General features: G+C 29.8%; 2 protein-coding genes across 2 annotated transcripts in view; one reads left to right on the top strand and one right to left on the bottom strand.

Moving 5' to 3' along the window:
* Window positions 1-3,849: 3,849 nt before the first annotated feature.
* LOC129989310 (balbiani ring protein 3-like) overlaps window positions 3,850-26,052 on the bottom strand; it is a 40,874-nt gene continuing 18,671 nt past the window's right edge. Inside the window, exons 5-6 of the mRNA XM_056097760.1 lie at window positions 8,439-8,605; window positions 3,850-4,098 (exon numbers count right to left, since the gene is read on the bottom strand). Of these exons, the coding sequence (XP_055953735.1) occupies window positions 4,035-4,098; window positions 8,439-8,605 (231 nt within the window). The 3' untranslated portion in view covers window positions 3,850-4,034. The remainder of the gene's footprint in view (window positions 4,099-8,438; window positions 8,606-26,052) is intronic.
* LOC129989301 (peroxidasin-like) lies at window positions 10,731-25,297 on the top strand. Its single transcript, XM_056097748.1, has 5 exons — window positions 10,731-10,822; window positions 14,976-15,355; window positions 16,832-17,241; window positions 19,634-19,782; window positions 24,897-25,297. The coding sequence occupies exons 1-5, from the start codon at window positions 10,807-10,809 to the stop codon at window positions 25,118-25,120; spliced, it is 1,179 nt and encodes a 392-aa protein (XP_055953723.1). The 5' UTR covers window positions 10,731-10,806; the 3' UTR covers window positions 25,121-25,297.

A 26,052-nucleotide genomic window follows, 5' to 3' on the forward strand; every position in this document is an offset into this window, starting at 1 on the left:
TACGAATAATTGATCATAGGTAAATACAAAAGGAAGTAGCAAATATTGTTGACATTAAAGGATCTTATTAAAAACAAATTTCCATGTGAAATTTGTATATTATGAAATAATGTATTAAACTATTAATACTTGGGAATTTGTACATGGGAACATCCAAATTTTTACCATTTCAAATGAAAAGTATTGGAAAAAATCTTCAGAGAAAAATACCCGAGCATTAAAATTCATTCCTTATTGAGATTTCCATTATTTGAGGTAATTTTAGTTCCAAGCAGCTTTCATAATAGAAGGTCGATAGTAAATATATCAATTTATTCAAACGGATAAATATGTTGAATTTAATATCCTGAAAGTTTGTTAAACCTTAATTAGAATAAGTTCAAGATTTTAATCATTTCTACCATCAGTCAAGTAAATCTTATTCAATTTCTAAATAATTTATGGAATTGAAATAGTAACTTATATTAGGTATACTTTTATTCCAAATGAGATTTAACCGATTAAAATGAATCGCATACTCACCTAGTAGTTTGTTTTTCGGAAGTTACATTCAAGTCCGCAAATATACCAAGAAAAGAAATGTGTCAAGGGAGAAAAAAAAAAAAAAAAAAAAAAAAAAACTTTTTAAATTATCAATTTAGGTTCTGCACCTTCCACATTAAAAAGAAACAAATTTACACGCAAAACTCGTATGTTATAGGAATATAACAAAACACCACACCCTTACAACACCCAATAGACATTTAAGATTTAATAATAGCAATTAATTCTAAATATTATTTCAACTAATGCACTTTCCAAGTAAATATCGTAATTTATTTACATATCAAAATAATAAGTGAAAAAGCATTTGTTATGTTATACAAAAAGATTAATCCGAGAAAATCAAGTACCGTCTATAATAAAAAGGAAACATTTTCAAATATATTCTTACCTGATGAAAGATGATGCGCCTGAAATTAATAATCCCCATAACATAATTTCTATTAAACTTTGTGAAAAACATTCTACTCATACAAATGGCATTCCAGTCGTTAGAAATACGCGACGTCTTCATACACATTTTTACAACACTCACACAATTGATGAGTACATGACCGATTTTGATTTAAATAGTAGGTGTGCATTACCAGTTTCAGTTAACATATGTGAACTATTAGATAAGAAATATACAGCCGATTAAGTGGAGTTACTGAAATGGCTTGCCTGAGATTCTTAATTAATTACGATTCGAAATGAAAATTTCAAATTGTAATAATTCTGTCGTTGTGTCTCCAGTGGATCAACTGCTGCTGTTGTGAAACTTTATCATCGTCATTTTTATTTTATTTTTCTTCTCTTCCCCAGACTGCTAAGATTTGTAGTGCTTCTTCTCAACGCAACAATTCCTGTCGGGATTCGAGAAAAATGCAGATAAAGCTGCCAACATAAATCTCAAAGGAATACTGAATTGAACTTAACTGAACCAATCTGTTGTGGTTTAGTGTTATTTTTTCATTTTTGTGTCTCTACCTGAGTGAATTGGAACTTTTTTTGTTGTGACAAAGCATAGTTTTTTGGAAACAAAAGAGTACGATGAGGGGCCCATTAAAACCTCAAGGAAAATCGATACTTTTATCAGAGATATTTAATAAGATATTAAGAATTTAAAACCAGTTTTTTTGTTATTAATTATTTAAAGCTAACTTCTTATGATTAAGAAAGTAATGCTTTGCGACGCTTCCTGAAATCATAATTATGTTAAAGGGATTTAAACTAAAGTTTTAGAAGTTTTCTGTAAGCATTATAGTAAGCGTTACGTTTTGCTTCACTTAATTCACATAAACTAAAGAAGATTTTGTAAATAATTACAAGCTGATAAAACATTAAATACTATAAAGCATAGCATTTCAGATACATTTTTTAGTTACTTAGAAAGGTTTTTAATGACTTTCAATAAAAAATTGATAAAATAACATAAAGGGAAAAAATATCACCAGATGGTATGAAGAGGAAAAAAATGCTGTTAAATATTTGCCGAAACAGTGAAAATGATAAGTGGTTGTTTCAAATCAAGTATATTATATTTTTGCAAATTAAACTCAATTTCTTTTTAAATATTTCGGAAATATGTTATTCTGCCGTCGGAATTGAGCGTTGTAATGTCAACTAACTTTTAAATGCCTGGAAAGTAATAAATTGTTGTTAACAGAGAAGAGTTCAGTACTAAAGGAGAATTAGAGTATTTGAATCGCCGCTTAGATTGGACTTCCTTTTATTACTTTCAATGATCAAAACTATCCAGGCATTTTAAAATGTATACCTTTTTATCGGATCTTTCATGCCCTTAAACTTAGGCCTTGTAAAGAATATGCTTTTCACATTTTACAGAGAATATTCAATCAGAAGGGTTAGAGGTATTGTAGTCTTGCCCGTGATCTGGGCATTCTGGGTTCTAGTCCCTGTTTGGGCATGGTTGTTTTTCCGTTGTCCTATCTGTGAGGTGTGTGAATGTGCCCTTCTGTAAAAAGGGGTTATGCAAGCGAATGAGTGATGCGTTAGTAGCAAAGTCGTACTCTTGGTCCGAGTTGGCGCTACTAAAAAACAAAAGAGACACTCCCCTACCGGCTTAAAATCGCTGTCTTCGTAACAGCGGGCTTGTCCGTGGCAAGTGCCATAAGAAACAACAACAACCGAGGTATTGTTAAAGAAAATTATGCTAACTCCATTTCGCAGAAAATTAATAGTAATTTGCAATTTTCATCATTTTTTTTCTTTGCATACATTTACATACATTTTCGTGAAAGCAACAATTCGTGAAAGTAACAACAAAGTTTATTCGAGAATATATAAAAGTTTCCTTAAACCAATGCCAAACTGTGATGCTGTTTTTTTTAAATTATTATTCCAATCGAATTTTAAAAAACTGAATACATGACAATTAAAGAAACTTAATACATATCGATGCACTATATTAAAATTCAGAGTAGATACTAATTCATTGTGAATTTCCATATGAGTATTTGTAATAAACAATTTTTGACTAAGATCTTGGGAAACATATCTAAAATTATCCTGTAATTTTTAATGTATTTCACCTACAGTTACTAATACATGTCTCTATACCTAGAGGGCAGCACAAACCAATTTTATAATATACTTGTTGATGCGATGTTAGTTAAAGTGACAATAAAGGTGGGTTCACACGAGGCCAACGGTTGCGCGCAATTGTTGTCTCTGTATTGTCCTCGTGTGAACAGTTGAGGCAATGGCAAATGATTGTCTCGATGGGACAACCATTAACCATTGTCCCATTGCTGTCACGTGATTTTCCTGAAATAGGCATAACCTTCTATTGCGCGCAATAGTTAGCCTCGTGTGAACCCACCTTAAGATCTGAGTTGCTGTTTCAGGTCAGGTTCGCACAAAGTATTTGCTTGCGATTGGTTAATAAGGTTCTTTGATCTTCAGCGTAAATAATTTATTAGATTTCAGCGTTTTACCTGCTAAATATATTCGCTTTAATTTGTAAATAGTTTCATTTTTTTTTAATCTTAAATAAAATCTGTTTAATTCTTCAACATACCTGTTGAATTGAAAATCTCATAGATATAATCCCCGACCGAAGAAAATAAACTTACATATGTATTATGATTTTTTTTTCATAATTTAAAATCCGGATATATAAAGCAAATGATACAAAATTTTCAGTCGAATACTCTTAAAATTCAGGAAACTTTCTGTTCGCTGCTTTTGTTTTGTTTTGTTTCTCCCTTCCCCCCATTTGTTTCACCGATTGGTAAATGCTATCAAACGTATAAATGAGAGGGTCTGAGCAACAGATAAATAAATAAATATATTCAGAAGATATAAAAAGCATAAACAATTTTATTGTTTCAATAAATGATTGTAATAAATAAGCTCAAACATCAATGCTAGACATTTGATATTGTAAAAGAGTGGTAATTTTACTTTCTTTATAAAATAAAGCATTTCACAGTTTTTTAAACACCAAATTAGATTTGGTTTCCCAAATTTTCTCCCGAAGTTCTTTATCATACGGGAGGTCGCCGTCTTCTCATTCCAGATTCTGGATAACTACCATTTTTTGGAACACACCTAAAATTTAAGAAAAAAATATGCATTAAAAGTTATATTTTCGTGTTACGAATCATATCGTTAAGTAAATTACTAAATGATAGCCATTATTTTAACTTTAGGCGCTTTTACTAAATTCATACTGCCAAGATTCGAATACTGTAATCGAAAAAGAACGTGGCATCATTTCTCAATAGAAGACAACTATTAATTAGATTACCTTTAGATAAAATAACGAGTATCTATATATTAATTCAAATGTCAACTAATTTATATAAATATGTTGAAACTTATTATTGATTTTCAGGCTCATTCTATAAATATATGTAAAAACAGTTGATATCTTGTTATTTTCTTACATTTTTAGCAAAGTTTAACTGTTCCTTGATTCTTGGTCATCATTACCTTTCAAGGCGCTAGTGGAATAATTTTACAACAAATGAGCTTATATTTCTGTCTTTTAAATAATATTCTGAGATCAAATCTCAGCTATATGCAGAAAGACCACATCAGTCACTTTATTTATTGGAATATGCAGAGAGTGTGATTGGCAGCGCTGAATGATAGCTGCCTACTTTGTCGGTCACCTCTGATAATGTGACGGACAAAGGTTATGAACATCTGGTTATGATGGGCATAATTACCAGATGTCGGTCATCATTGGCAAATGTGTTAAGAAGTAAGCGCTGAGTTCTTTAACAATAAGTTTTATTTTTCATGATGTTACAGTAGGAGTTTAGTTTTTATTTATTATCAAGTTTTCCTGATAAAAGCCAAGTAGGAGATGCAGGAAGAGGAAGCCAGAAAGCAAAAAAGAGAGGTTGTGTGGAAATATTTTGAACTTATATAGTTTAAGAAAAGAATCTGTTTATACCGTGTTTTGGTTTATCCTGTATCGGAATAATTTTTGTAAAATGTAAGCCCGTTCAAATCAAGAGTTAAAGTAAAACTGCAGTTCAAACGATAGTTAGTTCTTTGCATTCGGAAAAGTAATTCGATGCATACTAATACAGTTAAGACAAGGACTTGTTCATTGCTCCGAAATATATATATATATATATATATAATTGTTTTAATTTATATTTATTTTCCCGAATTATTCTCCACATCTTCTTGCCATTTTGTAGGTATTTATAACAATTAAAAAACAATAAAACTTCAAAATGATGCACCGTCTCGAATGGTGTGTGAGAATTACCATCCGAGAGCAAAGGGTTAATTTATTCAAATATATTTAAAATACAGATGATAATTTTTTTTTGTTCTTGCTGGTTGATACAATATTTTGATTTTTGATTAAAAACATCAAAGCTATTCAATAATGTTCTTTAGCTTTTGAAGTATTTTATTTTTATAATATTTATTATCTTAATATTATTTATTTTGCAATAACTGTTGAATTATGCGATAACAATACATCCTTATCTATGGTTGCTTCAATAAACAATATTTCATTGCTTTTGTTAAGGGATTAAAAAAGAACGTAAAAATATTGACTTAGATAAGGAATCTACTTTCGCTTTCCAGCTTGTTGAGAGCGAACTTTTAAAATTACTAAAATTAAATTTTGGGCCTTGGTTTTTTTTTTAAAAAATTATTCCATAAAGCAAGAAATGACTCGTTCTAATGAACAAACTATTTAAAATTATGATTCTTGATTTGAGTTCTAAAACTTTATCTTCTTCAATAGTTTCTGAGCATGCTGAAAACTAAATTTTAAACATAAATGGCAACATACTTTCATGCTTAGATGTTTTAAGCTGATATTTCCGACATAGACCTTTGGTGAAATTCAGATAATATTTCAAATCTACTTGCAGATAAAAAAAATTTCAGATAAATTTGCAAGTAAAAAAAAATGTCAAAAGCGTAAAATTTATTTATGATTTAATTAACAAGACATTAAATTCAATTCGAAGAAATTTAAAATTGTTTTAATCGTGTCTAATCTACTTTCTCTGAATATTTAATATTGCTGTAGTCAGTTGACAAGTCGTTTTTTTTTTAATAATATTTCTATTTTGATAAAATTCTGATTGGGTTGAAAATACAACAAACATTAAATTGCTTTTTTTAATCAAAAATTTGCAATGATGTATTTGTAGCAATTCTTGCGAGATATTTATCTGTTGAAGGATTCATTATGCAGCCATAAAACATCTAGAATTGTTAACATTTGTTGATAATATTATTTTCAGAGTTTTCTGAAAATATTTCACTAAGAAGATATTTTTTATTCATAATGAAACATTTTAGATTAAAACGAATACACAATTTTATTTATATATTTTATTTTATTAAATAATTATCATATTTTGCTTAAATCTTTACTTGTTATCTGGATGGGTTTGGAATAAAACTTCATTGCTTTGAAATTATATAATTTTAAGGATTATTAAAAATGAGGAGAAACTAGAAATTATTTTGATTTTATTTATTGACAATATTTACACTCTTATATATAAACTGTAAAAAAGAGAAAGTATTGTGATCGCTAAAAATGGATTTTTTGCTCTATTAATAAAGTAAATATTTTATATAAATAAAGCGTAAATTTGAAAAAATGTCATTAAAATGTTAGTGAAATTGTTGAAATTCCACATAAATTGGTAAAAATTTAAGATCGATAGCTGCGTTATTTTTTTAAAAAATCCAACATTCAACTTCAAGTTCAAATAAAAAATTTCTTGGGAGAATATAATTTGAAGTTCTTTGTCTGAAACATCTAAATTAGAAGTCAAAAAGACAACAATGAAAACTTTAACTGAATTGTGATGATTTTGGAAACTTTTGGAGGGATTGATTATTGCCTCCGTTTGATTGCATTAAGAATATTCTCATTCAATAATTAATAACATGCATAATTTATAAATATTTTTTTTCAAAAAATTACTATTATAAAATGGAATCATTTATTCGAACGTAAATTCATTTTAATATTCTAAGAAGTAACTAGAAAATAAAATAAAAGTATATCTAAATCTTTATTCCAAAGACTCATCATAGCATGATAATGTTTCAAACTTTATTAAACATCTTCATTTTTAAAAAAAAAAGTTTTAATTATTCAAAGGAGATAAAAAGAATACAGAAAAAAGTATATTTAATATCACCGCAACATTCATGAGTATAAATCAAAACAATGAAAGTTATTGTTTTGAAACGTACTTAAAATATTTTTAGAGATCTATTAAAATTAAAAGCAAAACTGTGCGTAAATAAAATCTGTATCACAAAAAATGCTTTTTTTTTTATTTTAAATTTTTGTAAAAATGGTTTTGTGCAAAATTTTGCTCTGAAGTTATGGAAGTAAAATGTTGAATTAATTTTTAATTAAAAATCTAACTAAATCTTTCTTAGTGAGCACTTCCAATCCAAGAAGTAACTACATGCCAAATTTAGTTGTTCCAAGATTAACAATCTGCTGTGGACAGTTTTCAATGATTTTTTAACATGTATGCCACATCAAGAAATTTCCAGATAAATCTTTTACTAACCAATGGTGGTTAGTTCAGAAAAGAGCAATGCTGCAAACAATATTTTACAAGAAAAAGGGTTAAACTACAGCTTTAAAAAAATAGCTTTGCTTCTAAATAACCCAATTTCTAATTACATTAATATTCTGAATTGTATTTCAAAACATTACAGACATATCCTTTTCATGACGTATTTTTTCATAATAAAATACTAATAAGAGAAAATGAATAGAGATTAAAGCAGATAAATTTACATCGAGACAATGTAAAATAAGAACCAAATGAGAGCTAATTGGGAGAAAGTGAAAACAAGTATAGTTGGCCTTGCATTACTTCTGGGCTGAGACCAAAACAGCTTAATCACTCAATGGGAGAAATCTTTTGGTTTTTGCCTTCCATTATTGCGTAGAGAGCGAACTTTGCTATTCTCAATGGTTGGTCTCTGAACTCCAACTTACTTAATTTATACTTATTCATTAACTTCTCACCTTTTCTTTCTTTATTAATATTATTACTTTCATCTAAGTTGTTCATCAATTGCCTTCCATTATTGCATAGAGAGCGAACTTTGCTATTCTCAGTGGTTGGTCTCTGAACTCCAACTTACTTAATTTATACTTATTAATTAACTTCTGGCATTTTCTTTCTTTATTAATATTGTTACTTTCATCTACGTTGTTCATCGATTGCAAAATATACAATAATAAGCAAACATAATTAAAGATGAAAAAATAAGCTTTTCAAGTAGTTTCAATGTATGCCATAGCCCTAATGAACTAGCCGCCACTAATGCTATTCGACAAACATGATATAAAAAATTCAAATTAATGAGAAGAGGATTTTATCCATCAGTTGAAAAAATTATTAAGAATGAGATTAACTTACCGACACAGTTCCTTATGAAAATAGTATCCTGTCGAGCATATTTGGGAAATGTCCGGCGGGCATACACACTGACAGTTTGCTGGATCCCAGTGGTTTCTCAGATGATAACATTTCTCGATCTCGTCTGTGTTTTTGCACTCGCATCTGCACTTTGCCGGATTGTATACCTTGAATGATACAAACTAATTATTTGAATGAACAATTAAAGTTGAATAATATACAGTTTAAATTTGTCATTCAGGCACCAATTAATTTTACTGTAAATTTATGGATATTGTGCCTCTGTTTCACATTCTAGGTAATAATCATGTAGTACCTATTAAAAGGTTAATTTTTTTTTTTTTTTTTTTTTTTTGAAGAAAACGCGAAGGCAAACATTTTTCTAATGTGTTGTTTTTTATTTGTCAAATTGGGTTACTTCTAAAAAAAAGCAAATCGATTGTAAATGAAATGAGTCCTCGATGATGGGCTGAGATGGACAATCATCGGTAGATTTGAAACTGAATATCAATCGATTCATTAGTAATGTAATTATGGTAGTATCCTGAACTCTCCAAACTAACGATTTCTCCAGGAATCATTTTCATATTAAAAAAAGCATTGCTAGGAATAACCCGAAACCTCGATGTTTGGTAGAAGACCGGTTATTGGCATTAAATGCAAGATGCCATAGCTGAATCTGAATCATGAAGTATTCATTGCATGCAGCCGCTTGCAGTGGAATCAAACGACTGACGATAAATGTACTCTTCAATTTATTTATTTACCCATCACATTGATCCTTTTTCTCCCTTTACCCTTTTACAAATTTGCCCTTTCGAGTTTGCCTTTATTCCTCCACATAAAAGACGGCGATTATTTTATAAGAAGAGTAATCCCTGTAGCTGGCAGTATGAAAAAAAGTCAAACACTATCGAATGTGCATGAGGTCTCATATCACTATGGGTATAAGGGTTCTTTGTAACTGGCAGTATGTTAAATGGTCAATTGCATGTGCATGAGGTCTCATATCACTATGGGTATGAGTATTCATTGTAGCTGGCAGTATGTTAAATGGTCAAACACTATCGAATGTGCATGAGGTCTCATATCACTACGGTTATAATGGTTCTTTGTAACTGGCAGTATGTTAAATGGTCAAAGACCTATTGCATGTGCATGAGGTCTCATTTCACTATGGGAATAAAGATTCTTTGTAGCTGAGCGTAAGTTAAATGGTCAAACTCTATTACTTGTGCATGAGGTCTCATATCACTATGGGAATGAGTATTCTTTGTATTTGATAGTATGTTAAATGGTCAAACACTATTACATACGCATGAGGTTTCATATCACTATGGGAATGAGGATTCTTTGTAGGTGGAAATACGTTAAATGGTCAAACACTATTGCATGTGCATGAAGTCTCATATCGCTATAGGAATGATACTCTTGTATTTCATATGCGGCTTTTTAGAGAGTTACTTGAAATGATTTTCTTTTTTATAGACAATTATGTGAAGTCATAAAGAATAAAATTTCTATTGATATTTTGCGGAAAAAGCATAATCACCGAATGTTATGAAAAGAGAGTTTTCCGGGCCTAAATCCCATGCTTCTTATTTAGATCTCCCTATTATTTTCTCTTATTAATCATGCCTATTCAATTATTTCTTCGACACTGACTTTTGCAATAATATTTTTAAAACACTAATGAAATCATCTATTATTCAGGCTTTTTTTTTCTTTTGTAAACTGGTCCAAAAACATTCTTGAAAAAAGTTTTGACCACCCTACCCCCCTATCTTTTTTTTTCTCTGACTGAAATCAACTGTACATAAAATTTTGAGCACAACAGGTCAACGAAAGAAGGTCCACTCAAGTCTCTTCATTGTAATATGAAGCTAAATAAATGCAATAAATAAGTGTGAGAGAAATTCAAGAAATCCTTGATTTCGTAATTTTTAAAATTAATTTTTGTAAAGCTTGTATGAAATATTTATTATTTCACTATTTTGCATATTAATAAGATTTGTAATATCATTCACAATCTGTGTTTGAATTTAAGAAGCTAAAACATGCGACGTTTATTGTTTTTTTTAAAAAATAAATTGTTTTTGAAAACCGAATGGTAAATAAACATTAAATCCTTAAATAAAAATGAAAGTGAAACAGGATTCCTGAATTCTTTCTAAATTATCTAAATACCTAGGAATGCAGTCTTTACTATCTATTCCTATCATCTTAATAGCGAAACGGATTTCAAGATTAATCAGTAACTGATTGTAAAAAAAAATAACCTACTGTTCATTTGCGATATCAGTAAGTCTAACGATGCCTCAAAATACGATATTTCTTCTAAGTGTTTAGACATTGATTACAGACAACAATGCATGTAATGATATGTGAGTATTTTCTGTTAATATTTACATTAAAGTTAAATTATTAAATAAAATTCCCTCCTTTAAATATTTTATAAATAAAATTGTAACTTTGATACATATGGAAATTTTAATTAAAAATATAGTTTTGTGTTATCAATTTTTAATGATTTATAAAACTAAACTGAAAATTAATGAAATGTAAAACTGGAATTGCCTCAATTAAAGTTTTTGGAAAATTACCTAAGTTTTGATCAGAACCAATCATTTTTAGTTATCGATTTACTTTAAACTATTATATTAATTATTACGTGATGGTTTAAAAAAAATTTAATATCCAGTTTAATTTTTAAGTTTGGATATTTTTCAGTTAATTGGAATAGTTGAATTAATGTTAATTTTTAACCACATATACTAATTGAATTAAAGATTTATTTAAAAATTCTATTTGATAAAAATGACAAAGAATTTCTTTTGGAAGAAATATCTCAAAATTCAATATAGACTAATAATTGCTTACTCACATTTAGGAGTAAAGGCAAGTATTTTGATTTTTCAAGCATAGAATTTTACTTTCTGATCCACTCATGTCAAAGTATTTAATGCTTGGTTTTCTGATTTCAAACCATTTAATGAAGAAAGTATATTTTTAAAGTTTCTTTAAGTTTAAAAACATATTTTCTCCATTAAGTTTTAAATTAATGAAATTTCGTTAATTTTTCATTAATTCTTCAATAAGTTTTAAATTTGGTTTAAAAATTCAACTACAATGGATTAAATACTCTCAAATAAATCTTTCAAGAAGTAAGCCATAATGTTTGAAAGAGTTTAGAAAAATACTCATTAGATAAATTTTTGTATATTTTTTTTAGTATCTTATAATTTTTAATTTTTTTCAAGAGTTTAAAATCACAATTTCATACAAACATAATACATTTTTTCCTCTACAATTCCAAATTTATAATTAAATCGTAAAAAAGGGAAAAAATTAGAACCATTAAGTATACAATAATTTTTGAGTTAAATAAATCTTTTCAAACTTTCGCAACCTTTATATTTCTTACAATGTGTTGCTGAAAATAACGAAAAAAAAATTTACGAAAAAAAGGTTTTAAAAAGCACGCTTTAATTTGTATATTTAAAAAAAAGTTTAAAAAATGCGCTAGAAATGGAAGGGAAAACAAAATTTTCAAATGCTGTAGATAATCAAAATTAGATGTTGTAGATAGTAATATTGTATGAAACGAAATCATAATAAATTGCACAGAGTGAAAATCTGTGAAAATAATTTTTTTAAAAATTGAAAAATGTATCATAACAATGAATAAAATTTCATTTAACCATATATGTATACAATTTTGCTTTTGATTTCAAAATTTTTGATAAAATTATTTTCGACCTTGAAGTAATTTTAAAATTAAAAGAATTCGATTTTTTTTTCTTTTTTTAATTTCAATTTTTGTTTTTGATATATTTTATAATTCATTAGTATAAATAATATAATAACCAATTTTGCTTAAATTCATTATCAGATGCCACTTCTCATATGGAATCTAAATATAATTCAAATTAATAAACTGATTGTATATTTAGTTTTTTTTTTTTAAAAAAAATAATGAAATCAAAAAACTATAGCACTGTCCAAAATTTCTTAATTTTTGAGCTCCTAGCATGAGTGAAACGATTTTTGAATAAGCTACGTTTCATAAAAACACGAACGTTTTTACTTTATCGTATACGTATTCAAAGAGGAAGTATTAAAATTGTAAAAATAAAATTCAACTTCGTGATTTTGACGAATCTTTTCATTTCAGACCTCTTTGAGTCCGAAAAATACATTGTTAGAATTAAATCTTTCTGTCCATCTTTCTGTGAACACTGTAACACAACAACTTTTCAAACTAAACGAAAGAAACTTAGTATACGATCTTTACACCAGATTTAAAAATTTCTACCAAATTTTAAATGAATTCTCATGAGCATGATAACTACAAAAAAAAAGAGCAAGATAGTTGAAATTGTCTACACAGAGTTGCTATCTGAAGTGCAGATATGTACCAAATTCAGCATCAAATTCGTCAAAAGTTTTTCATTTGACTAATAACAACCTTTGTCAATATCAGTCTGTACCTTCACAATTATTTAAATCTGGTCATTTTAAAACACGACTTAAATAAACGAAATTCAGTATTTGATGTTATGGCTGTAGTTCCGCGTCAAATCTTAGTTTCAATCCGCAAGTCAAAAGGCTTCAAAAATACACAAATCCCTTTGTGTTACGTCTATGTTAATCACACTGCAGGCATTAATCGCCAAAAAAATCTCCTAAGATCACATGCTATTATATTCGTGCATAACTGTTGTTCGTTAATGACATATTCTTAATAATTCGCAAGAATATTTATTAGAAAATATGTCTGAAAATTTCGGGGAGGCCATTCCTACAAGTTTTGCAAGGGTTAACTATCGGCATAATTTTACCAAAACACTAAGAAATGTATTATTATAGCACCCTGGGTCCTAATGATTTCATCTTCTGAACAGGACAGTTCAAAATTCCAATTCCATAGAGCGACGGTTCTCGAATTTTTAAGCATTGTAACACACTTTTTAGAATACGAATTTGTAGCACACCACATCATCCTGGAGCCATTTTTATTATTATTATTATTTTGTGATGAGCAGCACACAATCTCTTCAAAAGAGATTCTCAAAACCAAATAGAACTTTTATTTTGAAAAAAAAACCTTTATTGTTAAATATAATAAATGTTTACAAAATGACAACGAACTTTTTCTAAATTAATGTATAAGCAAGATGAGTTGCACATCCACGGCGAAAATGATTTTTGAATAAGTGGGCGGAGTTTGTGCAGATACGAGTCGCTTGTTTGCGTGTTGCTCTTTTTTTGTCATTCTGCTACCATGTGGTTTGGTGAAGATTTTAAACCAATATAATATTATTGCAAATTATGTAAAGATACATATACATATTCAAGATCTTATCGCGACTCTCGAAATATTGACTCGCGACTCATCAGCTACCCACTACCGTCAGTGTAGCTACCCACAATTCAAGATTAAGACTTTTGTATTGGCCAATTCTAAAAACTGTTTCACAAAACTCTCAATAACCAATTATATGACCTATAGTAGCTGTAAATCGATCGGAAATCTGAAAATATTTTCCTGCAAGTACAGTGTGGTATGGAAGTTTCATAAGAGGAGTGATGTCTTTTTCATAATCACTTTGCAGCTTTAAAAGGGGATGTTTATTTTATCAAAGTAACACACTTTTGTCTGAAATATAGATAATTTTCAGTTTAAAGGGATATATAATCAACTAAATTATTAATCGACTATTATTCAGGCTTTTATTAAATTGTTAGGATTAGGAGGGACTAATCTTCTCAAAGAAATTTTTATGTCCAATAAAAAGACAATATAGTCTTTCCAATCAATGCTTGTAGAAGTAAATAGGCAGTATCTTATGAGCAACACATGTTTCTGTAAGATAATGAGGTAACTTGCAACTGAAAGTATTCAATTCTTCCATTGAATTTCTCAGATTCTAATATAATGGAAGCGCTTTATGCATCGTGATATAAGGACGAAAACTGAGTATACAAATAAATATAAATTGATGAATATAAATGAAAAAAACATGTGGATAGTATGTGACTTTTTGACTGTTTAGCCAAAAATGTTCTCACATACCAATTTCTCTTTGATAGATTTCTTTTGAAATTTTTGTGAAATCTATAATTTTAGTATTAAAATGACATTTGAAATTTCACTCGTCTTAAGCATGCCATTTCTAATTTATCAGGTTCAAAGACAGATACGCTGATAGTTATTATTTTAAATAACGTTTTCTGAACTCAGAAATGTTTAAAATACGAATATTTATCATAATCTCGATGACGAATTTAAAAAAAAAAAATGTTTTTTATCTCTATTTCCTGATATACAAGAAAGTGAAACAAGAAATATTCTGGTTTAATTTAAAAATTTCCTGTCCAGAATACTTAAAGAAGACGATTTTTAATCATATAAGAATTAACAAAAACTATGAATACTCATTAATTTCATAATAATCCTTATTAAAAATCTAAAGCATCCATCCTATATAAAGTTGTTATAATAAAGATTGCTTCAACAAAATATATGTTTTCTAGTTTTCACACTGCTTGCCAGTGGATTGGCTTCTTTGGCTACAGCTGGAGATGCGTGTGCCATGTCACACATTGATTTTTGCACATGCATCGAATACGACGTTCAAATCAAAAATAATACCGGAGATCCTGGCACTGCAAATGCTTTGCAAGCTATAGCCGCTACGACGAGCCCTAGAATTCGAGACCCTTACAAGCAGACCATAGTAAAGTGCTTCATGCTCAAAGAGAGTGATACCTCTTCTCTGGAAAAACTTGCCTCGAGTCTTCACAGAAAATGGGTGGATAAATTGTACATAGAAAGTGTTCCGATGGAGAAAGAAATGATTGTAGCTAGATTCCCTAGTCTATGGTTGAAAGACGCAAGAGTGAAACAGTTTGAAGTAAGTTTTTAGTAAATCTGTGATTACTAGATGAGCTTCATAAAAGTTTGTGATTTTTGTGATATGGTCTTTTTTTCTAATTGAAAAATACCAGTTTTTACATTCTTATTTGTTCAGCATATTATGTCATTCGTAACATTAAAATATAGCTCACAAAACATTTTTAATACTTAAATTTGGCTAAGAAAAATCATAGAAAACTCTCTACTGACAAGTCGTTGAAGCTCGAGCTAACAAATTTGGAATATAGTTTCTTGGATACTTGACACTAAATAGAAAAAGATTTTTCAGAATTTTAATTAGGAATTTCAATTAACTATCAATCAATGAACATTTAATGGTTTTTTAAACAAAACAACTTCGGAGCAAATTATTTTTTACAAGTCGCTTTTACATGACTTCAAATTTTTAAATACTAGCTTTCAATGAGACTAATTTTATTTCTGTGCATTTTTTATGAAATTATTAAATGCATATAAAATAGTGATAAAATTTTTAAGATCAAATTTATCAAAATTTATAACAATGTTTTTTATTGTTTTAATGAAAGACAAACCATGTTTTCTTTTTATCTAATCTTTCACTCGAGTGCTTTTTGTTAGTGTTAATGTTATGATAAAAAATAGTTTCGTTGGTTATTTATTCCAAAATGTAATTTTCACTTTCGCTTTTATTAACCAGTTAACTTTTCGACCACTTTGGAAAATGCGTACTTAAATTGTCATAAACATATATATATATATTATATAAATATTATTTAAGTATAATAAATAATTAATTCTAAATATAATAATCAAACAATTATTATATAAATATAATAATTGTTAAATTATTATATAAATATAATAATTGTTAAATTATTATATAAATATAATAATTGTTAAATTATTATATAAATATAATAATTGTTAAATTATTATGTAAATATAATAATTGTTAAATTATTATATAAATATAATAATTGTTAAATTATTATATAAATATAATAATTGTCATTGACTGAACTCGTCATAACGCAAAATGTTGTACTTTCTCCATGGCAAGTATACTCGTCAAAACCAGTTAACTGGTTAACATGATAATAGCTTTAGATTGGCAACCTTTCTGCAGCTTGTGTCGAATAAAAATCGTTAATCAAGAATACAATTGCTGATGCAATCAAGCCAGAAGGAGACATGGAATATGAATCAAATCTAATGCAAATATCTAATCCGAATCATAATAGGTAGTATTATGATTTGGAATAGAGGCTACATCTCTTTATTTTTCAAAAATGTTTTGTAAAAACATTTAAATTTAACAATGTACATTTGCAATAATTGGTTTGTACAAACTGTATAAACGTACAATTGCTTTCTCATTGCATAAATTCTCCCCAATGAAAGGCGAGCTCTATATTGCCTATGGAAAGCTTAGTTTTTAATTTGAAGAATTTGCATTTGACAGCTATATTATCATGTTTCCTACAATTTTTAGGTGGCACATTCAACATTAGCTGGAGACTTTATCTGGAAAGGAAATCCTTTCGCTGGACAAGAACACACTCTCATATGGTTCGCAGCAATCGACTGTTCTCTGACAGGATCACTGACCTACGATACTTTGGGAACCGTGAACACTCGAGGTTTGGACGATCTGCCTCGACTGGAGGGTCTCGACTTGTCTCAAAACAACTTGATATCCATTCAGAGAGCTGCTTTTGGGCATACACATCCCAGACTGAAGACCATTGTTTTATCCAAGAACATCATTGAGCAAGTCACCCCGGGAGCTTTTTCCAATTTAAGACAGCTGCAACACGTTGATCTGTCACATAATATGATTAGCAACATCTCGAGAGAGATCTTCAGCAAAGAATCAAACACTTTGAGGCGCATTAATTTGAGGTAATTTAACAGAGTCTGAAAGGTCTAGTTAAAGAGGGAATCAATCTATGGTTTTTCTGTTTTCTCACATAGCCGTCCGATTTAGCATGTTGACTGTGACATTCAGATTTTCTGTCTAATTATATGTCCCGTTCTTTTCTATCCCGTAACTGTAGTACAGTAGAGTTAATATAATTAGATAAATGATTCGTACAATTAGATAATAGGTGTGACTCACAGGTGAAATACGCGAAAATCATACGTTAAGCAAGTATGAAGCTCATTTGGATTTTCTTCCGAGTCAAACCATTTTCGTCTCTTCTACAGAACATATAGACTTCTATTTCCCGTTTACTACCAACTCTTTATATGATTAGTTACAAATATCCAGACTTCAGTACATAAGGGAAATAATTTTACACATAGGAAATTCTTTCCAAACGTGGGTATTGCCCATAAGTCAAAATCAGTTGCTGTAAAGTTTTTTTTTGCGGGGTGCGGGAGGCTGTTCGGAGCATTTCAATATAAGAATTTTTTTAATTATGTATTTATAATATGTAACAATATATCAGAATTTAATTTTAATCCTAATTAAATTCCTAATTTTTATCTTAATTTAGCCCAAGTTAACTTCAGTCTAAAATTTTCTCATAATCCCTGATCCAATTCCCAATTTTTATTTAATTATTTCTAACACGCGTTGAACAAAGTTGCTAACTCCATGGTACCCACGCCAGGAACGAAAGGTTAAAAATCCTTAACACCTGCACATCTTTATATACCTAAGATTTCCTTGCCGAAGCTGACACGTGGCAAAGAAATCCCTATGAGAATCCCATAGTAAAATCCCGGAAGGGACAAATTTCTCTCTCTTTTGCGCTTGTCTCACGATGTAGACTAATAGAGTTGTAATATTTTTTTTTGAGTCCTTCAAATTTCTTTTAATGAGAAAAAATTTCTTGTAAGAAATTCATAATTCTAAGAAACTTATAATAAATAAATCAGGACGTGTCGAAAAATTTGGGGATTATTCTTGTAACACGCCAACAACAACCTAAAGCTGTACACACATACACTAGCTAATATGTCAAGAATAACAACATTCGTATATCAATACATTGAGAAGCATCATGTGTGCATGGGTGGTTGTGGAGTGTGCATTAACCATACATACGATTCCAAAATAAACAAAAATTGAGCTGAAATTTTGTGCGAAAGTCAGCAAAGATACAAAATGCACATAATGTAGCAAGCTTACGACGAACTACCATGGCCATCATACTGGTATGATGCCATGCCCTTGCAAGGTGTTTAGAATGTCCTGAAAGCAGAAGGAATAAATAAATAAATGAAATCCATTGTGAAGATCCAATTAGAATCGCAGAAAGTGATTGACAAGCTTTAATAAATAAACTTCTAAAACCCACTCTCGAAGCGGCAAGAATTTCGGTAATGCTACATTTATACTACTGTAAATGTGGCATTCCAAAAGCAGTAAGGAATGTACGTATTACTTTGGAAATGCTTACTTACAATAGTATATCCCCATTTACAATAGTATGTGCTAGAGTTTTGAAATGCTGCATTTTTGGAATGCAGTGTATTCATATAGGTAATCAAATTAGTCTCTTGGAAGAGAGCTATTCTGAAAATTATGTGATATCTAATCTTATTAAAACAGAAAGAAAATTATATCGTTTATAGTTTTTTTTTTTTTAAAATGTCACAGTTTTTTTTTTTTTTTTTGAAATGTTTTTAATTATTTATTATTTTTATTTATTTTTTAATTATTCTCTTTTTTTTTGTATTCTAAATATTATAAAATTACTGTCGCAGTATCTTAAATGACCTTTGCTGAAATTCATAAAATCATTGAATGCCATATTATAGGCTATTCCAAGTTATCATTTGATAGAAGATGCCCTATAAACTGGCCCTTATTTCTTTTCAGTTCCTTTTATTAATACATTGAAAACGTCAGATAATTATGCCAAAAGCTGGTATTTCTTGCCAAATATGTTTGATCAACACATTCATGGAAGTTTTAAAATGCGGGTAGAATTAGCAATGTCATATTCTTATCTTCTGGGTAAAAGTGGTTTTTCTTTTGAAACATTTATAAAGCAATATCCTAGTGGGTCTGACAACTAAAAAAACACATTTTTGCAATTTCTATTTTTTATTTATGGATATAACCGCCATTTGCATTGAGAGTGAAATTAAATCACAAGTATTCAAATGGAGAGTTAACCATACTGTCCATAAATGTGTTAAACTCAAATGGGATTATTATAATACTAAATTTTTAAGTAGGCTTATAGTTCTCTGAAATACACAGTTCTCATTCAGTTATGTTTGTCATGATATTATAAATCTAATCTCTGTTTTGTTGAAGTTGTTGCAATAATTTCAGTTGGAATCGGCTTCAAGTACTTCCAAAGGACATCTTTTCAAAAATGCCTGCCCTCCGTGTGGTGGATGTCAGCAACAACTATTTGTATTCCATGCCGGAAGAGCCGTGGAATTCTATTTGGTGGCAACTTCAGATGATTGATGTCTCCAGTAAGTAAATAAGAATTTCGCTTGTATAATTATGTTGATATAATATAAAAATATTACAAAAAAAGACTAAATATATTGAATGTGAAATTTTTACAAAATATAAATAAATACGAGTTCCAATTGTATAATAGTAATGATTTGATTCGCTTTGTTTCCTCTTTTACTTGATATTTAGAAAACAATAATGTTTCATACATAAAATGTTCATCAAATATAAATTAATTTAAAAAGATAAAGAGTTGTAATCATCAAAAATTTCTAACTGAACATTTTAATAAGTCTCCGCACAAAACTCCATGAATCCGAAAAAAAAAACTAATTTTAGATTTTTTTTTAATTGTCTTTCTGTAAAAAGGGTGATTTTTTTTAACAGAAGTCTTTTTGAATCTCTAATCGGGAACAACGTGACGTGAAAACATTTTAATCTTGATTAGTCTATTTTTAACTTTCTTACATACAAAATACAGAGAAACTATTCTAATCATCAAATAATTCAAATTCGGGATTTTTGCGAATCCCCACTTTTCAACCCTCTCTGAACTCGAAAAATACATATTTTGAAAATTTCCGTCTGTCTGTTACAAAGATAACTCAAAAACGTTTTGGGCTAGACAGACTGAATTTGGTATACAATTCTTACATCAAATTTGTAGATTTTAGTCAAATTTTGAACAAATTCTGTTTAGATGAAGTTCATCTATCCGGTTGTTCGAATATAAGTTATCATGATAATAACAAAACTAAGAAAACTAGATTAATAAAATTCGATACACATATTTAGTATCTATAGTCTGGACACGTATCAAATTTTGAGCCAAATCCAACGAGGAATTTGCTATCTGTCTGTCTGTACTTTCAAAAACATGTAAATGCGGTAACTCAAAAACGCAGCATCTTTAATATATCATGTGTGTTCGTGTGTGATTTTCGGTGTATCTACAAGTGTAATTATGTGTCCAATTTTTGTTCTAATCACTTGGAAAAAACGCGCCAAAAACACAAATCCGATTTGGATAAATCCCCAAATATCTCGCCGATGATCACTCGATATATTCAGAAAAAATGCTAAATTTCCGCCGTAGTCTAATATTTCGTGACTATTGTGCGCTAATGCCATATGTCAATGGGAAACACCTTTATCTGAGATTATGGTAGAAAGTTCTAGCGGGACCATTCCCGTTGGTTTATATTTTATTTTTAAAAGCTACTCTTAATTATATAGCAACGATGGCGCGCAAACAAACGAAGTATTTAATGTCGTTGAAGAGCATGAATATGAATCCACTCATTAAAACCATGAAATATATAGTAATAAATTATATTTAAAATATTTTTTTAAAAATTCATTATTTCCCGCATATCCTACAATTATCTATATTTACAGTAAATATTTTTTTTAATGAAAGTCTCCTTTCGTTCATAAAACTCTTTTGAAATGTGGGCTGAACGTCATTATAAAATGGCGCCGAAGATAAAGTGGGAAGATAAAGTTGGAAGATAGATTCGGCTTCTAAAAAGTGAGTCACAATGTTTATAAGTGTGGGAACCCTTGTTCTATGGAATTAGATCTCTGAACTGTCGACCTTAAAGTTCCATAGTCGAGATTCGTTCACCAGGGACCGGTAAAGAAAGTTTATAGTGTTTTGGTGAAACTATGCAGCGAGTTAATCATCGTAAACCAGTAGAAGTGATCTCTCAGAAATTATCTCCCGTGCTTTTTAATAAAAGCATTCTATTAAAAATAAATAAATAGCTAATACTATTAATAATACTATTAAAAATTTAATAAAAGCTGTACTATTAAGCGTATGCCATCAACGAACAACAGTTACGAAAGAACTTAATAGCGTGCGATTAAGTGATTTTTTGACGATTAATCATTGCAAAAACAACCAATATGTAGTTTGGAAGCCTTCTTACCGACCGCAATGAACTACAGCTGCGGTAAATCACAAGATCACATATTGAGTTCCGTTGATTTAAATCATTGCTTGTTTGACTTATAATGTTTACATATTTGATAAAGAGAAGACCGATAGACGATAAATCTCTTGCCAGATTTGGTACCACATTTGATATATATCTGCACCACATTTGATATATATCTGCACTTCAGATGGCAAATTTGTGTAACAAATTTCATTTGTCTTACTCTTCTTGTTTTGTAGTTATTGGGATAGATTTGTAGTTATTGTGATTGTGATAGATTACTTTCAGAATCTAATCGAAATTTATAAATCAGGTGTAAAGATCCTATACCAAATTCCATCTATTTAGTTTAAAGCGTTCTTGAGTTATCGATTCACAGACATATGAGCAGATAGGCAGATGGACATAATTCTAAAATATCTTTTTCGGGTTCAGGGCCATCTGAAACACGTAGATTTGGCAAAATTTCGAGTTTGAATACCTTAACAATTACAGTATTTTCTCTTTGTATACTTAGTATACAAGAAATTTAATGTAGTTCAGTTACATTAACGATCCTTTTTAAAGCAACTCTACTGTTATTTTGGATCCACCTGGTGATTTGAAGCCTCTGTCAGATGACGAGGACGACACTTGAGCTGGCATCCCCTTCTCCAAATTTTCACACCATATTAACGGGAGGCCATTTTGGTCCCAACGGATTTAAAGTGTACCAGATCCGCTTACACGGGGATTATCTCGAACCTTGAACTGTCTATCCCAAAGCTAAGACATTATCACTATGTCACCGCGACCCTTTCGTGTGCGATGAAGGAAAATACAGTTTTAAAAAAACTTTATTTTTCCTACTTAATTTTAAAAGAAGTATAAATTTCATTGAGGAAATACTAAAAGAAGCGACTATAATTCAACAAACATTTAATTCATCCATTTTTATAATGTTATCATTTTTCTGGATACATAAAAGGCCGCGGTGGCCTGGTGGTAAGATCTCGGCTTCGGAACCGGAGGGTTTCAGGTTCGAGACCCGATTCCACCGAAGAACCGTCGTGTAAGGGGGTCTGTTGCACGTTAAATCCGTCAGGGCCAAACGTCCTCCCGCTGGTGTGGTGTGGTGTGGAGAGGGGGGTGCCAGCTCAGATGTCGTCCTCGTCATCTGACCGTGGTTCAAAATTACGAGGTCCGTCCCAAAATAGCCCTAGTGTTGCTTCAAACGGGACGTTAATATAACCAAACCAAACCAAATCTGGATACATAAAAATCACTATGAAAGTTTAACCAATAACAAAACAGTCAAATCAATAATAAAATATCTTGTATGGATCAGAGGGACCAAAACTAATATTATGGTCTTTACAAATAGTAATAAGCATGCATGACAAATGTTTGCTTTCTCGTATAGGAAGTATAGAGAAAATATAATAATCGTCAAAAAATTCGAACTCAAGATTTTGACGAGTCTTCGCGTTTCAGACTTCCCCAAGTTCAAAAAAACACATTTTTGGAAAATATCTGTCTCTCTATCTGTAACAAATATAACACAAAAAAACGCTTTCATCTATAAGGATGAAATTTCGTGTATGGTCTTTACATCAAATTTGTAGATTTCTATGAAATTTTGATCAAATCTTTGCAGTTATAGTTAACACGATAACTGCAAAGCAACAGAGAGCTAGATGGATGAAATTCAGTACACAGATTTGACATCTGTGTTGTAGACACTTATAAAATTGTCAACCAAATCCACAGTATGCCTGTCTGTATATCCTACAGGAACAGGTAAACGTGATAATTCGAAAACGCTATGGAATTAAATATATGAAATTTGGTGTATGACTTTGTGACTGCAGGTGTGGATCCGTCTCAAATATTGGTTTCAATCGGTTGGGGAGACATGCTTCTGAAATATAATTTCACCTTTATTAGAGGGTATGCGGGAAAAGTTTGGAGAGACTACTCCTGCTAGTTTTATCTGATAATCTTATTCGGTAATAGAGCAACAAATAATGATACACTGTACGTCTTTATCAGAATAAATAAAAGAAAAAACGAATGAATTAAGAAACATTAAATGTATTCATTTATTATAAAGTTTATTGAAGTTAAATGTGAAAAGCAATTATATGGGATGTTTTGCATCAAAGTTCTTTGGTATGCAAAATATTTATTTTTGCTTAGTGGGGATGATTTCTTTATGTACTTATAGCAATGATAAATGACGTTTTTTTTTTTTTTTTTCTTAAATTCCTAATTTTAAAATCATGATGTGATCTTTTATGGTTCATTTATTAATTTTATAGCAAAACAACCATTTTCATGCTATTTTTTTTATCATATGAGAATATGATGTTGTTTTAGTTTGGGGGTTTTGAAGCCCCAAAACGCACCGGCAGAAAAGTGGCGATTTATCACTTTTGAAGTATCAATTTTTCGCTTTTAAGTAAGCTACTTAAAATGATAAAGAAGGTTTTCACATTTAACGACTTATCACCAACAAAAAGTTACAGTTTGACGCGAATGTACACCATGTACCCGATTCTCTTGTCTGACCAATAAAGGGCAAGGTCTTAAAGAAGTTATAGACCGAAGAAGCAGAGAGAAGAAAATGGCAATGAACGTGAAACAGCGAGGAGTGGTATCTAAAATTATATTATATTATATATATTTTTTAATTTTCAATTTTTCTCGCTGACAAAAAAAGTTTTGGAGCTCGAACGATTTTGAGATGGAAAAAAAAATAATGGCTTTTCTAAAAGTTGACGATTGTTCAATACAATAATCACTCAATCATTTCAAACAAATTTAAACCGAATTTTCGAAAGAAAAAAATAATCTGGCCTTGAGATAAAGCTGTGGACTTCTGGGCTCGAACAATTTTAAAATGGGGGAGGGGGCACGTTTTCTAAATATCGACGCATGAGTAGTCTGATAATCACGTAATTGTTTAAAATTGCTTTTTCACGGAAAAAAATTCTAGCAACGAGAAAAAAAATTTAGAACTCAATTGATTTTGAGATGGTCAAAAACCATCGCTTTTCTAAATATTCGTGATTGCGAAATATGAGTCATGTGAGAATATGATGTTTTTCTGGTGGATTGATACCACGTGACTAAAAAAAATATAATGTTCTCACACGATAATTTAAAACTTGCAATAGCAAATTTCATTTTTTTTTTTTTTTTAGATAACTTTGTTGAATGTGATTGTGAACTCTTGTGGTTGGTATCCAACAGTACTTTGATGGAAAATGTGACTCCAAAGAGAAGAATTAAAGGCCAGTGTTCCAGATCATTTCCTTCACTTCTGGTTCGGCATTATGATTTGGCTAAACTGACAGTAGACAATCTGGATTGCTTGGGAGATGACGATGACAATGAAGATGATGATGATGATTATTTTGGAAACTGAAATTTATTTCCTCAATGAAATTAATTAGTTCATTGTCATGGATATATTAGTATATATGCAGTAGTTAAAAACTATAACAGTTAAAAAAAATCATTGATGGTAGCCTTGTAAATACTTTGTTTTGTGTCATGCTATAAATTTTTCAGTCATTAAAATTTTTGCTTAACAAAAGAATGCATTATGAATTCATTTCATTCTGCAAAAAATAAGATTCTGCAAGAATTCATTTCATTCATTAGTTAAAGAAAAGCATTCCTTCTTTCATTAATTTGAAAATGATTCTCATCATTCAGTCGAAACAACAGTTTTTATTCAGTCATTTAATCAAAAGAAGAATCCATTCATTCAGTGAAAAAAAGTATCTAATTACCATTTCACTTCATTCCTTTATTTGAGTAGAAATTTCGCAATTATTCACTCATTTATTTAACCATTTGATTGCTCTAGGAGCACTATCGCAGTCTTCACCAGCCAAAAATTTGTTGTTGTATTTAGTAACATCACAATATTTACAATCAAATTAGATTAATGTTCGTTTTTACTTACAGACGCAACCAATTCCGCATTTTTAGTATACATCCAGAAAAAAAAACTTATTCAACACTCGAGTGATTAATAAGCAACTAAGTTTGGTCATTTATTAGAAAAGAAATGTATTCTTTACAGAAGAAATTCATCTTACTAAAAATAGGCATTGTGATTTAAGCGTAATAACAAAAGGTGAGCTGAATTACATCAGAGTTAAAAACGGAAACAACGATTTTGGCTAAGTTAACCGAGAGTATTGAGAGAAAACTTGTTTTCTCAATGAAATCAACTTATTTGTAGCCTTGGACATTTATCAGACGCAACAGTAAAAAAAAAATAATAATATGTGCATCTATCGAAGTATTATATCGTTTTTAACTATCAAAATATACTAATCAATATAT

Source organism: Argiope bruennichi, chromosome 2 (assembly GCF_947563725.1).
Source record: "Argiope bruennichi chromosome 2, qqArgBrue1.1, whole genome shotgun sequence".
NCBI classification, from domain to species: Eukaryota; Metazoa; Arthropoda; class Arachnida; order Araneae; family Araneidae; genus Argiope; species Argiope bruennichi.

What these genes read in the sequence shown, in the direction of transcription:
- LOC129989301 (XM_056097748.1), top strand. An exon ending in CAAGAGTGAAACAGTTTGAA is followed by an intron (nt 15,356 to 16,831) that starts GTAAGTTTTTAG and finishes TACAATTTTTAG; the next exon opens with GTGGCACATTCAACATTAGC. An exon ending in TTGAGGCGCATTAATTTGAG is followed by an intron (nt 17,242 to 19,633) that starts GTAATTTAACAG and finishes CAATAATTTCAG; the next exon opens with TTGGAATCGGCTTCAAGTAC.